Source organism: Boleophthalmus pectinirostris, unplaced genomic scaffold, assembly GCF_026225935.1.
Source record: "Boleophthalmus pectinirostris isolate CB_2022bp ecotype Guang Dong unplaced genomic scaffold, ASM2622593v1 HiC_scaffold_15, whole genome shotgun sequence".
NCBI classification, from domain to species: domain Eukaryota; kingdom Metazoa; phylum Chordata; class Actinopteri; order Gobiiformes; family Gobiidae; genus Boleophthalmus; species Boleophthalmus pectinirostris.
In genome coordinates, this window is record NW_026571070.1 from 21,398,175 (window position 1) to 21,414,499 (window position 16,325).

At 43.8% G+C, this 16,325-nt stretch overlaps 1 protein-coding gene across 8 annotated transcripts; it reads left to right on the forward strand.

Annotated features, from left to right (window-relative positions):
* The first annotated feature begins 581 nt into the window (after positions 1 to 581).
* Positions 582 to 8,523, forward strand: spice1 (spindle and centriole associated protein 1). 8 transcript variants are annotated; one of them, XM_055151117.1, is made up of 18 exons: positions 582 to 710; positions 869 to 967; positions 1,059 to 1,106; positions 1,183 to 1,320; positions 1,420 to 1,522; positions 1,598 to 1,716; positions 1,796 to 1,860; positions 1,934 to 2,046; positions 2,126 to 2,245; positions 2,332 to 2,603; positions 2,682 to 2,813; positions 2,882 to 3,011; positions 6,378 to 6,470; positions 6,560 to 6,909; positions 6,980 to 7,160; positions 7,234 to 7,291; positions 7,420 to 7,486; positions 8,471 to 8,523. In XM_055151117.1, exons 2-18 carry the CDS (start codon positions 869 to 871, stop codon positions 8,477 to 8,479), a joined length of 2,097 nt encoding a protein of 698 aa, XP_055007092.1. In that variant the 5' UTR covers positions 582 to 710; the 3' UTR covers positions 8,480 to 8,523. The 8 variants fall into 8 exon arrangements, with proteins under 8 accessions (XP_055007092.1, XP_055007089.1, XP_055007090.1 ...); XM_055151114.1 differs by lacking the exon at positions 8,471 to 8,523 and adding an exon at positions 7,559 to 7,696; XM_055151115.1 differs by lacking the exon at positions 8,471 to 8,523 and adding an exon at positions 7,556 to 7,692 and having other exon boundaries at positions 2,894 to 3,011.
* Positions 8,524 to 16,325: the final 7,802 nt, after the last annotated feature.

Sequence of the window (16,325 nt, forward strand, 5' to 3'; positions counted from 1 at the left end):
TAAAAAAAATACAAAACGCAAATAGCACATCAGAATGCTGTGCTATTTTATTTGAGATCTGGTTAATCTAGATTCTCTAGAGTCTAGACATTATACATGTTGTTGTAGTTAATCGCTGCAATTTGTAACTGTCAGCAAAGCATGAGTGTTAGATCATGTGAAAACAGAAATTGCAACCCGAATTCGATGTACATTTGGCAATAATTAATCACAAAAATGTCTATCGACATGCCGTATATTAATTTAACAGAATATTCAACAGCAGAAACATGTCTGGTCCCCAGGAGGGACGTTATCAGCGTAATAAGGCTGCCATCTAGTGGCTGATTCCCCGCAAACGCTCAAAACATCGTATGGTCAATAGGCGCCCAGCCCACTCAGAGTGTGAGACCCACGAAAGCAATACTATAAAAGGGGGAGGAGCACTATACAACATGCAAAAGTGTACAATCTCACAATGTACATGTATAATGTCCTATAACTGTAGTCAAGTTAGCGTAATAAAAACGTACGTCCTCCTGTGTAGCCAGGAATTCAGTATTATACTCACTTTCCCACAATGCCTTGCAGTAAAGCGGTGTCCCGTGGCAACAACACAGGAAGTGGCGCGCAACAGTTTAAAACTGCCTCAAAACACACCAATGGAAATCGTTCAGTAGCTATTTGCTAAGCTATTCTTTTCTTCTGCATTTCCAAACATCGCAAAAAAGGTACACTTGTTTTACTAAAGTAGGATTCACTGCGTTGTGCACCCGTAAAACTATCTTCTCATTTTTACTTTAGTTTTTGGTTGTTTGTATTTGAATTACGATCAGCCATGTTTTATGTGTATTTAGGCATATTTTACATATGTTAACTTTTCAATCAGATGTCATCTGTAAGGTCTGGGCGACAACAACAGCAGCAGCCCAAAGGAAGAAGGATCATACGGCCTAAAAAGACAGCACCTCCAAAGAAAGAATGGGTGGTGGGTATTCTTGCTGATGTGGATCAAACACCATCTTAACATCGGATTACAACAGCTAAACATTGGATTATGTAAAATTTGATCTTTTTAGAGCACAGTAAACGACCTGACCGTCCACAAGCTGACACCTGCAGAACTAGTAAATCCTGATTCATCTTTTCTTTATTTATGTTTAGATTTATCCATGGTCCTAATGGATGATCATGTTTTTCTAGAATCACAGGCATGAGATGATGAAGTCACACAACAAGGTTTCAGCTCAGTGGGACCTCAGGGAGAAGGCTTTAAAACGTCGCCTTAGACATGGGAGCCCATCACCGCTGGACCAGACTAGTCTCAGCATCATCAGAGAGGTTCATGAGGATTTGTCTTAGTGTAAAATAAGATCTGTGTCTGACAGTCTGATATGCTTGCATTCTAATGTATGTCTCCCTACCCATTTCTATTGTTAGGTCCTCTCAGATCAGATACTGCTGCAGGATGTCCTAGCTCGTTCTGATAGGGCCATGTCTGTTGTCAAGGACATTTTTGGAGATGCCCCCCGCAGACAGACTGGTACTTGGCAAGTTTGTATTGTACATGTATGAAACAGCACATGCATGAAATAGTTTTATATATTTGTTTCTTTAGGTCATCCTAGTGTAACCATGGCTCCAAACTGCAGCTCTGACTCAGTGCTTCCAGTGTTTCAACAACCAGATCCTCCCACTGAACTCTCACTGCTTAGTCAGTCTCTGATGGACCCACAGGTATGTTTAGCTTTTCTTAACAAAGCTTCACTGTTACAGTGAAATGTTGAAGTTGCTTTCATTGTTTGAATTATCACAGGCTCTTAATGAGATTGGATATTCTGATGAGGATGTTTGTGATCAAAACTACGATGTCATACGAAGGTATCACTCTATTATATAATATAATGTGTTATTCCCTGCAGTTAAATATGTTACAGGGTTGTTTTCTTTCCAGAACTAATATCCACAAAATAAAGTCAAGAACCACAAGAAAAGTGGTCAGGAAGCAGACTGCCAACAGTAATTCAGTAACCCCCAAAACAGTCAGCAGGAGCCCAAGCCAACAAGGTACAAGCAATTAGAATAATAGTGTTTGTGTAAGTATCTTTGGCACATCAGCACTAATCTAGCTGGTCATTATTTTTAGCTCTTAATGCCACTGTGGCTGTCCAGCGGATCAGACACTCATGTAGCCAGGGAATGGAGAGCAATGATGGAGAATTTATTTCTCAAGTACTCAATCCTGAGCATCCTACAGACCAGTCAGGTAGTTTTATCTCCAAATTTACTTATTTCATTAATACATTTAATCCTATCATAAGCCTACATTTTGTCATTGCACATGTTTTCCAGGCAGCAAAAGTTCAGTGAGAAAAATTAAGAAATGTGCTGATCGGAGCTCCGAGCTGGATGGGTCTTCCTTCACTTCTCTCAGTGGAGACCAGCCGAGTCTGGGTCTGTTGCAGTGCATGCTGGGACAAGTGGAGGCAGACTTGGATGGTTTTAGTCCTGATACAATCCCTACATCAGATCAGTGCCTTCCCCCAAACAGGACTAAAGGGCTCACTGGGTTTTCTGTGGCTTTAGTTTCAACTTTAGGGCGAGTGGTGCACCTCTTTAAGCAGGTACTGTAAATAACTAATGTAATGCATTCTCTGTTTATTTTATACATAATGATTGCTATATGTTGCTTGACACATCAGAACCAAGAGAAGTGTCATAATGCTGCATTGGAAAGAAGACTGTTTGAGGAAGAATTGAAGAAGCAACGAGGATTGATCGATTCACTTACTGTAGAAAATACTGCTTTGAGAGAGGATATTCTCGCTTTAAAGGTGGGCTTTATATCATAACAGTGTAGATTATATATTTATATTTATACATACTTTTTGCTATTTTTTAGTCTCATTTTCAGCAGAAGATTTCCGAGATAGAAGAGAAAGTAGACACTGTGGTGTTGGTGATAGGTAGCACTGAGATGCCTTGTGTGCCAACACAAGAACCTGTCATACCAGCTGCAGAATTGTCTAGAGGTGATGTGTGTGTTTTTTTTTTTAAGTACTCTATTAAAGTACCCTTGAAAAATGAAATACTATCATCCATCCATCCATCCATTTTCTTCCGCTTATCCGGGCTCGGGTCACGGGGGCAACAGTCTGAGGAGGGCCTCCCAGACTTCCCTCTCCACACACACTTCCTTCAGCACTTCCAGGGGGATCCCGAGACATTCCCAGGCCAGCCGAGAGACATAGTCCCTCCAGCGTGTCCTGGGTCTTCCCCAGGGCCTCCTCCCAGTGGGACGTGCCCGGAACTTCCCGAGGGAGGCGTCCAGGAGGCATCCGAAACAGATGCCTGAGCCACCTCAGCTGGCTCCTCTCAACGTGGAGGAGCAGCGACTCTACCCCGAGCTCCTCCTGTGTGACTGAGCTCCTGACCCTATCTCTAAGGGAGTGCCCAACCACCCTGCGGAGGAAACTTATTTCGTCTGCTTGCATCCGCGATCTTGTCCTTTCGGTCATTACCCAAAGCTCATGACCATAGGTGAGGGCAGGAACGTAGACTGACCGGTAAATCGAGAGCTTCGCCTTTCGACTCAGCTCCCACTTCACCACAATGGTCTGATACAGCGACCGCATCACTGCCGATGCTGCACTGATCCGCCTGTCAATCTCACGTTCCATCCTCCCCTCCCTCGTGAACAAGACCCCGAGATACTTGAACTCCTCCACTTGAGGCAGGGACTCTCCACCCACCCAGAGAGGGCAAGCCACCTTTTTCCGGTCGAGGACCATGGCCTCGGATTTGGAGGAGCTGATCTTCATCCCAGCCGCTTCACACTCAGCTGCAAACCTCCCCAGTGCACATTGCAGGTCCTGGTTTGATGGAGCCATCAGGACAACATCATCTGCGAACAGCAGAGATGAGATCCTGTGGTCCCCAAACCGGACCCCCTCCGGCCCCTGGCTTCGCCTAGAAATTCTGTCCATAAACACAGTGAACAGAACCAGTGACAAAGGGCAGCCCTGGCGGAGTCCAACATGCACTGGGAACAGGTTTGACTTACTGCCGGCAATGCGAACACAGCTCCTGCTCCGGTCATACAGGGACCGAACAGCCCATACTCCCAGAGCACCCCCCACAGGACACCACGAGGGACACGGTCGAATGCCTTCTCCAGATCCACAAAGCACATGTGGACTGGTTGGGCGAACTCCCATGAACCCTCGAGCAACCGATGGAGTGTGTAGAGCTGGTCCAGTGTTCCACGGCCAGGACGAAAACCACACTGCTCCTCCTGAATCCGAGGTTCGACTATCGGCTGGATTCTCCTCTCCAGTACCCTGGCATAGACCTTACCGGGAAGGCTGAGGAGTGTGATTCCCCTGTAGTTGGAACACACCCTCCGGTCCCCCTTCTTATACAGAGGGACCACCACCCCGGTTTGCCAGTCCAGAGGTACTGTCCCCGATCGCCATGCGATGTTGCAGAGGCGTGTCAACCAAGACAGCCCCACAACATCCAGAGACTTAAGATACTCAGGACGGATCTCGTCCACCCCCGGAGCCTTGCCACCAAGGAGCTTGCCAACCACCTCATTGACTTCAGCCAGGGTGATGGACGAGTCCGCCTCTGAGTCCCCAGCCTCTGCTTCCTCCTCGGAAGACGTGACGGTGGGATTGAGGAGATCCTCAAAGTATTCCTTCCACCACCCGACAATGTCCCCAGTCGAGGTCAACAGCTCCCCCCGCACTGTAAACAGTGTTGGTAAAGAACTGCTTCCCCCTCCTGAGGCGTCGGACGGTTTGCCAGAATTTCTTTGAGGCCATCCGATAGTCCTTCTCCATGGTCTCCACGAACTCCTCCCAGCTCAGAGTTTTTGCCTCTGCGACCCCACAAGCTGCAACACGCTTGGCCCGCCGGTACCCGTCAGCTGCCTCAGGAGTCCCATGAGCCAACAAGGCCCGATAGGACTCCTTCTTCAGCTTGACGGCATCCCTCACTTCCAGTGTCCACCACCGGGTTCGGGGATTGCCGCCGCGAAAGGCACCACAGACCTTACGCCCACAGCTACGAGCGGGCACATTCCTCTGACAGAGGGCTCTGCCAGACGTTCCCAACAGACCCTCACAATACGTTTGGGCCTGCCAGGTCCCTTCGGCTTCCTCCTCTGCCAGGGATCCAACTCACAACCAGGTGGTGATCGGTTGACAGCTCAGCCCCTCTCTTCACCCGAGTGTCCAAGACACGCGACCTGAGGTCAGATGACACGACGACAAAGTCGATCATCGACCTCCGGCCTAGGGTGTCCTGGTTGCCACGTGCACTTATGGACATCCTTGTGCTCGAACATGGTGTTTGTTATGGACAAACTGTGACTAGCACAGAAGTCCAATAACAAAACACCGCTCGGGTTCAGATCAGGGAGGCCGTTCCTTCCCACCCCTCTCCAGGTGTCACTGGCGTTGCCCACGTGGGCGTTGAAGTCCCCCAGTAGAACAACGGAGTCCCCAGTCGGTGCACTGTCCAGTACCCCTCCCAGGGACTCCAAGAAGGCTGGGTACTCTACACTGCTGTTCGGCCCGTAGGCCGACACAACAGTGAGAGACCTGTCCCCGACCCGAAGGCGCAGGGACACGACCCTCTCGTTCACTGGGGTGAACTCCAAGACGTGGCGGCTGAGCTGTGGGGCTATAAGCAAGCCCACACCAGCTCGCCGCCGCTCCCCGTGGGCAACGCCAGAGAAATGGAGGGTCCATCCCCCTTCAAGGAGTTGGGTATCAGAGCCCAAGCTGTGCGTAGAAGTGAGCCCGACTATATCTAGCCGGTATCTCTCGACCGAGCTCCCAGCGAGGTGACGTTCCACGTTGCCACAGCCAGATGCTGTGTGTGCGGACCAGACCGTCGAGACACCCGTCCCCGTCGGCCGCCCAGTCCTCTATGCACCCGACCCCTATGAACCCCTCAGCGGGTGGTGAGCCCACAGCAGGGTAGACCCACGTCGTCCTTTCAGGCTGAGCCCGGCCACCAGGCGCTTGCATTCGAGCCCCAACCCCAGGCCTGGCTCCAGGGTGGGGCCCCGGCTGCGCCACACCGGGCGACGTCACGGTCCTCGATTTTAAACTGTACATTGGGGTTCTGTGAACTGCTCTTAGTCTGCCCCGTCACCTAGGACCTGTTTGCCATGGGAGACCCTACCAGGGGCGTAATGCCCCGGGCAACATAGCTCCTAGGATCATTCGGGTACACAAACTCCCCCACCACGGTAAGGTGGCAGTTCAGGGGGGAGGAAATACTATCATATATAAGTTTATAAAGGTAGAGTACAACTAAGATATTTTAATAGCAAGTGTAGTTACTTTTTCACTATACATTTGCCAAATGTTTTACTGTAATACCATCTCTAGTTGCTGAGCGAGATGATGTCCCACAATCGACACCCGTGGTACTGCTCTCACCCCCTCGACAAACAGACCACTGGTCACATGTAGCAGGTAAAGACTTTGGTCTTTTCATATGAACTTATTCTTATACTGTTCACCAGAAACATACAAAATGTAATGTTCTATAAATTCCTCTTTAGTGGACTCTCATCCTATTCACCCTCAGCTGTCGTGTTCTTCTGAAAGTATCAAAACTCTTGGTTCAGACTTCACCAGCTTGCCCTCCATATCAGTCTCACTTTTGTCTCTGAGCTCCAATCTGTCCGCAGAGGTCATGATGGAAAAGATCGCTCAGCTCAGTCAACAGAACGAGCTGATCAAAGCAGAGCTGAGTCAGACCCAAAATCAGAGAGCATCTCCGAGCAACAGTTACCTGGAGGAGAGACGCTTGAGCTGTGGAAGCAAAGGCTCACCTCACAGTGCAGCAGGCCGAAAGGGGCCTGAGTCCAGTACTGCAAAGTTCACACAGTCAATTGAAAGTGAACAACAGGTGTGCTCAATGTAATTACAGTGAATTAACTTAATACATAATGCAGAACTTGAAATATTGTTTCCTATAGGCAGAGACTAGTGTCCTCAATATGAGTAGTGTGGAACAGCGCCTCCTGGAGTTGAACAGACAAAGTGCGGCAGCCAGGACTCGATTACTTGAGATTATTGACCAACAAAAACACATAACATCAGCCAAACTGTCCCCTTCTGTGTCCCCTCTCCTACACTCAGATGTTGGTCCTGTTTCAGGTAAAGCGTAACTACCAGATGTACAATATACCGTTTCTGTGGTGATGAGGCTGATTATGCTTTGTGTGTTTAGATCATAGAGCAAGTTCAGAAATCTCTCTGCTGCAGGAGCCCATACTGCAGAAAAAACAGTGAGTCGTTAACCTCAAATATTTAAAATAATAATAAAATAGGTAAAGAGGTCAATGAGTAATTATATTATATTTTCTTATATATTTCATATATTACATTTAACCTTCAAATTTACAATATGATTCAGGGCTGCTTCTAATGAACCATCACCTTCTCAAAGTCTCAGAAGCAAAGTCAGTGACAAAGGAACAAAGGTTTGTAAGTTTTTACTGAACATTTCCAAATATGTTTGTACAATTATTAAGAAATATGATAATTTATAGCAGTATGAGAAGCAGAGCTCACCGGAGGGCTGGTTTTCCCTGTCAACACACCTCAGATGACAAGAGGCAAAGTTTGAATGTACAAACTGACACTGGGATTTGTTTTATCTGGATATATCTTTTTACTCTGAAATAAATATTTTAAACTATTCATACTGTTTCTTGTGGTTAAGTCAAATGAAAAAGTGCAATTTTACTCAAATAATGTCTTTTTTTTTTCCTCAATGATCTCAGCAGATTTCCTATTAGCAAAATCTCCTGTTACTACTCTCATTACCCTCAGTAGATTAATCCTTTTTATTTCTGTATAATTTTGTTTTACCTTGTTTGGCGTTTTGTTTCAACTCTTTATTTTCCTTTTAAAAACAGACATGGTAAAGGGCTAAAAAACATAAAGCTTAGGTTTGTGTGTTAGCACTTACTCGTTTCACCTTCGAGTATTTATCTTTGTTTCTGTCCTGTGTCAGCAGGTGGCAACAAAGAGCCATTTGTGAGAGCCTGTGACCCAGCAGGACAGAACCTGTTCAACTGTGTGCAGCACTGCAGCTAGTTTAAATTATCAGCATTTAATCTTAATCCTCTTGAACTAAAGTTAAACAAACAAAGGACAAGGCAATTTTCCACTGTAAATAGTCAAACTTTGCTGATAATTTAAACTTGAAAATTATTCAATAATACATCATTTATTTTAATGCAATGCTGAAGAGGCCACATATAGTAATACTATGTGTAATATGTGTTTTTTCATGCTCAAACCAGGACAGTATTGGATTGTATTTACATTACACAATTGTTATTGCAAACAAATTTCTGATTCTAGTCTGCAAACATGATTCACAAGCCTATATCTTCCATTTGGTTTAGGGCCCTCATTGACCACAGCTTTACATTTCTTCTGTTGTTTGTTTTCTTTAGTATCTATAGTTGAGAGGTGACGCTGAAGTGGTGAAGAGAGCCCTTAAGCCTTCTTGCCAGTGGTGTGGGCAACTACAATGGTCAGTAGAAAAATCAAAAGGAGTAAATATTGCAGATAATAACAGGACCAGGGCATAAAGGGTCTTGGGACAGCGGCCGTAAATGTGGGGTCAAAGGTCGCCGGGACATTTTGGGAAGGAGGGGGGCTTATTGTACCCCTCTACACCCAGTGAAGGACGGACTGAATGGGGATTAACCCTACCCCAATGCCTCTCAATGCTAACCCTCCAGCCTGAGTTTCCCATGTGATTATCTAAAAAAAAGACCTCTGCTATAGTCATATACAGTTATTTAAATCCATGCACATCAAAACTAGAATGTAAAATGTCTACATAAAGTTTAAACCTGTAAGGATATTGCATGATTATTATGAGGAAATTCTAAGTTATAGAAAGTATCAGGTTAAACGTAGGTGCAGTTGGAGGAGGGGCAGTTTTCTTTACTTATTTAAATTTGCCCCCACTTCACCTTTGTGGAGGAGGCTAAAATCACTCAGAAAAACACACACACTAATGCCTCTGCACACACTGGAGCAAAGTGGACATCAGCTTGGATGCTGATCCCTGATGTAGGTGTTATATTATCAGTATATATAAATAACACTATCGGGGTATGAATGAATTACTTGTTAATACTTGTTTGCACACAACTTTAATGATGGTCTGGTGATCATTGAAGTTTAATTTTCCTTAAATGTTTGATTTTATGAACTTAATATCAGCCTGTTCAGGGACTTCAATGATAGAATGCAACTCTCTGTTAGGATACTTCACACTGCCTCATTAAGTAAGTTAACTAAACTGAAGTACATTTAAAAATTAGTGCATGGTGACATCCAATAGCCAATAGGGGGCACTACTTTGTGCTTGTTACAGTCATATTTCAGGAGTGTTATGCCCAGTAAACTGAGTATGACAAACTGTGAAACATCAAATAAATAAAGTCCACTATTGGGAAGTGGGGTTGATTTAACACTACACAAGCTTCAGTCACGTTTGTTTACTTTAGGCTGTACTTGTTTGTTGCAGTATTTTGTGGATTAAGTATGCACCCGGGATGTGTGTGTGTGTGAGGGGGTCTGCCTGTGTCCATGCGAGGGGTGCCCGTGCCCTTGAGTCCAGTCCACAGCTGCACAAGGCTCTGATCTGAAGCAGGCTGTTGCTTGCTGTGAAAATATTATTGCAAGTGTTTATTATTGCTTTGGTGTGAAACAGTGGGAGCGTTGTGTGCTGCGCGGGCATGTAAGTATGCAGAGGATAGAGGAGAAGTGCAGGAGGAGGAGAGGGACCAGCCCCCAGCCCCCAGCCCCCGGTCCAGTGCACCCTGGGTAATGGGGAGACCTATTGGAGTTGATTAGTTCCGGCTGGATCTCAGATAGAGCACTGACAGGCAGGAGAAACGAGCTCTCAGCGTGACCCTCCACTTCCCCCGTGCAGCCTTGTCTCCGGTACAAAGGCAATGCAGGGCCAGGGCTTTTTAAACTACAGCTTTGCTCTACTCCACTGCTCCCCTCCAAAAATCAACCACTACTATGACCACACCACATCACTCTTAAAGTCCACTCGCAAATATCATGTAGGCCTTCTTAAGTGGGACAAATGAGTCCTATATTGGAGAACAGCAGTGCTTTCAGTCCAGTACATGAAGATGGATGCCAGCGATGTAGCTTGCACAGTGTGTAGCCCATACACTTGGCTGCATATATCAGTATCAGATTCACTGTATTGTGTATTTCTGACAGAGCTTCACATCCTCCATGCCGGACACCTGTGGCATGAGTTGATGTGCTTTTGACACATTCCTGAGCAAAGCAGCATCATTCAAACTCCTGCGCTTGGTCCTATCCATGCACCCTTTATGTCCCACTCAACCCCCCTGCGATCTCCCCACTCCCTCCTCTCTTTTCTCCCCTTTTCTCCACACATAATTGATTAAGGGCCGTTTTCATAAATCAATTTGGGACGCACATCAGTCAGTCTTGAATGGTTGCACAGTGGCATTAATCTACCTCAGCATGCCCTGCCACTCTCATTTATACACATGTACGGTAGACCTGCGTAGTTTGTTTTCTTTACTTTTACTTCAGTTTTTGTCGTTGCAGCTTGCCAAACATGAAATATGCAAATGTTTTCAGCAGTTTTGCAGACACATAGACTTTTCCACTGTGTCTGAACACTAGTATCCACTGTTGAGGGAGACACTGGAAGAAAAATGTGGTATTGATGGATTAAAAGAATGACAAACACATTGCAAATAAAAGGGGGGATTCTTTTTTATAGATGGCAATTATTTCCATATGTCAAATGCACTTCACCCTAAATAAACAAATATGTTGTTTGTACACTTAGTCTGTCTCCATGACCAATGCGGCTCACTCAGTGCTCTTCATAATTACACAGCTTTAATTGTCATTATTAGAAAGTGACTTCATTGCCTTCTTATTCAAAGCTGGTGTTGTGGATGTTTGATATGGATGTAACCATGACACCGCCCTTTTCTTATTGCAAAACCTATGCCAAGTTGCTAAGGATTCTGGGAAAGTAAGGAGTCTGTAACAGCTGCAAGTGATATCCCTGAGTCTCCCCACTACAGTCTGTCTGGTATCGGCCACTAACTTTTTCCTTTATACCTTGATCTTCTGTTCTTTTCTTAATACCTCTTTTGTACCCCATTGCTCTTTCTGTAATTGTTACTCATTCCTGCACCTTCCTTTTCCCCTGGTCGCCCCTCTCCGTGCTCCGGGGTGTTGGCTTTAGTGCTAGTGAAAGCTGCTTTGCCTTTAAAAACAGTTTGTCTTAATGAGTGAGGGGGGCAGCCAGGAGAGCGCAGGCCTGGGGTCACAGCTGAAGCCAATTGCGTCCCTTTCCTGTCTGAGTTGCTGCGGGCTGGGGTCAAGCTCAGGGTCAGACTGGCCCACTGGCTCTCGGTCCAGTTCTGAATCACTGCCAGCATTTAGAACTGTGTGTGTGTAGCTAATTTAAATGTGTGTGTGTGTGTGTGTAAGTTAAGAAAAGCAGGGCAGCCGGCACATCTGTTTCTGATCCCCCAGAATGCTGTGCTCTCTGGACCTGGAGGTGCTGGCGTGCCTATAGAGCGCTGAGAGCCAGAGGGAGGGGAAGAGAGACTGAGGACGCCGTCGCACGCACACACTGGCTGGGATACAACATGGTACATAGGCCTCCTATACCTTCTCTATGGATCACATGTTACATACTATTAAACAGTAATGACTTCATATTAACTGTAAATCACATTTTGTTATTATACTGACAGAAGAATGTCCAAGTGTCCTTCTTGAATTAGAAAATAGGACCATTTCTTTTACTATTATCCATGCATACTTGCAATTAAACCTTTCTGCTCAGAAGTAGAGGATTAATCTGTGGGTACAGAAGCATCTTCACTCCCAATGTTGAAGTATTATCTACAATGCACTATGACAGAAACCATAACGTTTATATGAAAAATCATCCTTTTATTTTGTTTATTAATTTTAAGTCATTTTCACCATCAATTTCACCAACAACTCTGTTAAGTGAATCACAAATTCTTCTAAAATTTTGGAGCACACATGTGATCATGTGGCACACTAAGTTTTCAGGACATGTAAAACTTGCACTTCATGTTGAAGAGCCCTTATTCTATTGTTGTACATTTAGTTCCACACTCTTGGATGTTTGGGGAGGTCCACTCTCATTCAACTCACTGTTTAACATTGATTTACATTTATAATTACAATAAATGGCATTGGCATTACTTTATTACACATCTTAATATACCAAACCACAGTCTCTTGCACAACTTGAACCCGACTGCGGTACGGGCTCATGGTGTGAGGGTTGCATTCATGGGTCAGCAGCTGCTTTTTGTTTTAACTCTTGTATGATATTTTGTAATTTATGAAGAATGCCCAACTAATAATATCAACAAACTCTCCCTTGCACGTATTACTGGAAGTAAAGTGCAATAATGTGTGTGAGCTCTGTAGAGGTTTTGGCTTTAAGACTCAAAATGTAAAAAAAACCCAAACAACACGCAGTAATAGTAATAATAATAATAATGCATTAGTCTTATATTGCTTTTACAAATGCTCAACAACACTACCTATTTGTGTATTATTGATTCACTCCACACTCAATGGTAAGGTACTATTGTAGCCACAGCTGCCCTGTGGCGGAATGGTTTGCCAATCTGTGCCATCGGCCACTCCAACCACCACTGATAACACATGCTACATTCATTCTAAACAAGGTGGGTGAAGGAACTTGTCTAAGAACACAACAATTTGTAGTATTATATTGTATTATTATACTCACCAGGTTCTGGTTGGAATTAAGACAAGTGGACTGTTTATCAGACATCCTGAAATGAAGCCAAAACACAGCTAGATGAAGATATATTACAAAGAGAGAAATCTGTAAATGTTACTAGAACATAGGTAAAAGTAATAAAACAATGACACTGTTCATTAAAGCATTTGACCCGACAAAAACCGACCCACCTGTAGATTCAGATTGAAATAGCATGCGCAAATGACAAAGACGCCATTTCCGCATATTACTGTGGCGGTAATTGGTCATTACAAGGAAACACCTGCAGCGGAGTGATGCGTTTATTAAAGTTTCCTCTAGTCCAATCACAACACATGGTCGGCACAAATTGCATAGGGAACAAGTAGCCTATGATTCGGTAACATTCATTGTTTCGATCTTAACCTTAGCTTAGGCCACACTCCCGTCCTCACCCCGTGTCTCCCCCTCTCGCGGTGCCGTCTCGTTGTCCGCGTGGAGAAGGTGAGTTTTTGGAGATGAAACAGTGCGTCAGGCTTTGAACAAGGCCAGTAAAGCAGGCGCACATTAACGAGCGTGACTAACGAGCTGCAGCAGTGGGATCACACCGGCCCGTGCACACATACACCTACATCTTGTCTCTTCGTGATATAGTCCTCTTTCACTCCCTTTTCTTTCTCCCCATTGCAGCTTTTTTACATTTTTCACACATGTGTTTCATACAGGACACGCTGCAGTCGTTTAAAATACCTTTGGTGTTGAGCCAAGTCCCTCCAACAAAGAAAGCACATTTTAAACTTTGTATTCAACCTTATTTTGTATTTTATTACAAATGATGTTAAGAGTATTCCACTAAACGTTTCTCTCCAAAATGATAGACCTATATTAATATTATTACAATAGGGTCCATGGCTTTAATTTGGGCAATCTCCTAAGCCTAATAAGTTAGACATGAGCCAACTGCACAAATGTTAACAAAACTGGAAGCTAGAGACTAGTTTATAGTTGTTTAATTTTGAGGAGGACAGTGGACCCAAATACTTTTAACTTTTCTAACTAGTCTAAGTAATTACTATGATTTTCTTCTGTATGGATGAAGTTTTATTGCCTATTAACAAGTACACTTAGTAGACAAATAACCTTCAGATATTTTAATTTTTAATGATGCTTCACATTGTTTATGAAGGTTGTGGAGTCTTCTCTTCCTCTCTGGGTGTTCTTATTGTCTCCCACAGATTTACCAACATCAAAGCAGTAATAAATCAGCTTTATAATGACAGTAACTATTTATCATGCATTTCTGCTTATCTGCACTGGGCACCAGCCAAACAATAAATATTCCATATCCTTTTATATTTTTGACATCTGCAGCACACTGTCTTTTATTATTTTCTGTTCCCATTTCAGCATCTGAACAAATTTAATTAGTTTATCAATCTTGGTCTCTCTCCATATCCCCCCAGGCTCAGTCTTACTGCAACAGATGAGGAAAACAAGAAGTATTCTGAATTTAAATTAAGGGAACATTATTGGTGGTTGTAGAAGTAAATTTGTAATAAAGTGCATAACTGAAGACTAAATAAGGAGATGGAAAATATACTACATGAAAAGGTCAATGACACATTCTGTATTGTTGGATATGATCATGGCTCACTCTCTTATTTTACGGTTTGACCCAGTCCATATCTATTGGCAGAGCAGATAGTCCAGTAATCCAGGCTATGCAGTTGTTTACCTGCTTTATTAATTACCTATTTACAGGGATGTTAGAGTAGGGAGTAAAGGATACTCACATAGCATAACTTTGTGGTAAACAATGTTACATACATTTTCATTACCAAAAATACATTCAAGTTGTCCGTGTAAAAACTCTACTCTTCAAAAGTGAACCAGTCCCACATCACATTTGAATCTGTGCTGAACACACCTGAGACAATAAAGCTGAACATTTTGCCAGGAAAAGCAATTTCATTCAGTCTCCATCCTGCTTTTCCCCAAGGCACTCCAAACTGCCCCGTACTTAACTTCTCCAACCCCTGAACCCCAGCCAGTGTACCCCCTCCCTCACATAGTCCCAAATGCTTATTCTGTTCCCAGCACCAGTCGCTATTTCTCTCTTTTTCTCTCTCTCTCTCCCTGGCTATGGTCCCGGGACGTTTACCTCACCCTCTCCTCTCTCTCTCCCCCTGCAGGCTAGAGCAGAGAGGTACTTTACGGCCCTGTCATCTCGGCTGAGCTGTAAAAAACACATCTGGAATTGCACTCTCCATTCTCGCAGGCCCCGCACTCCTGTCTGTCCACAAAAAAGAAAAGAAAATGCTCCCATAACGAGCTACAAACACTGAAAAAATACAGTCAAACTGAGTGAGATGTTTCTAAGGACTGTTACTGTGGCGAGAGGAGTAGGTACAGTTAGTCATGTTGGATTCACCGCCCACTGATGCCGAAAGATTGTTTTGGGTGGTGGTCAAGCTTTCACAGTGTGTTCATATACTTAATGGAAGTTTGTCGTTTGACCCGGATTCGCAGAGTTTTTGTATGAGAAAGTGAGCGCGTCCCCGTCTGAAGCGTGACTATATATACATTTAATAAGGGCCTGTGCGGTGTGGTAATAGGCGGTTGGGTTTGCCTTTGGTACATGGAGGAAATGTCAGCTACAGATACAGAGCTAAGAGAGCGTAGAAAAAACAAATTGATTTGACGAAGTTGCCACCTCATCTGTTGTGATAAGGAAACATGGCATTAACACTTTATTTAAGGGTGTCTTAAAAGAAAACATTAGGTTTCATATCCCACAAGGACTGTATTTTAGATCAAAAACCAAAAGTGCAAAAACAAACAGTACAAGCTATGACTTTGAACATGATGTTTAAAGACTCTAATGCATGTGTTATTTATGTCATATTTCACAGATGTCTATGAGCAGATTAATGTCCTGTACATATACGCAAAATCCAAACGTCTGGTTTCTCCCATCTCAGAATAAAAACATAAAAGTACATGAAGACATTAAATGAACTATATAAACAGTAGGTAGATCCTTGTTACACTAATTTACCTTAAGATGATGTGTTAAAAATGCAGAAAAGAAATTAAATTCTTCAAATAGTTTAAAGAGTCACAGCCATACATTTACAGCTATATAAAATACACTTTTAAGACACCACTGGTTCTTGGCTGGTCAATGTGCAACCTTATTCCTTCCTTCAGAAAAGCAGCTTCAGAACGCCTCAATGATGAAGGGTCTCTGATGAGAGAAGAAATGTTTTCATTCTTAAAACTGTGTACAGTTTTTCTTTGGATCACACACCCTATTCTTCTGATACTTTCTATCCACAGAGGTTTAGGCAGTTTTGAACTGTAATGTCCTGAAAGCAAACTAATCAAATCTACCTATGTTTATCTTTGTACACAAGTGGCAAATTATGTACTGATATAAACTGAACATGACTTCATGAATCGGCCATGAGTCGTCTGTTCCCTGTACAGTCATGGTTTTGATGCAT

What these genes read in the sequence shown, in the direction of transcription:
- spice1 (XM_055151113.1), top strand. Translation starts at nt 869, where the DNA reads ATGTCATCTGTAAGGTCTGGGCGACAACAACAGCAGCAGCCCAAAGGA. An exon ending in TGCCCCCCGCAGACAGACTG is followed by an intron (nt 1,523 to 1,597) that starts GTACTTGGCAAG and finishes TTGTTTCTTTAG; the next exon opens with GTCATCCTAGTGTAACCATG. An exon ending in CAGGAGCCCAAGCCAACAAG is followed by an intron (nt 2,047 to 2,125) that starts GTACAAGCAATT and finishes CATTATTTTTAG; the next exon opens with CTCTTAATGCCACTGTGGCT.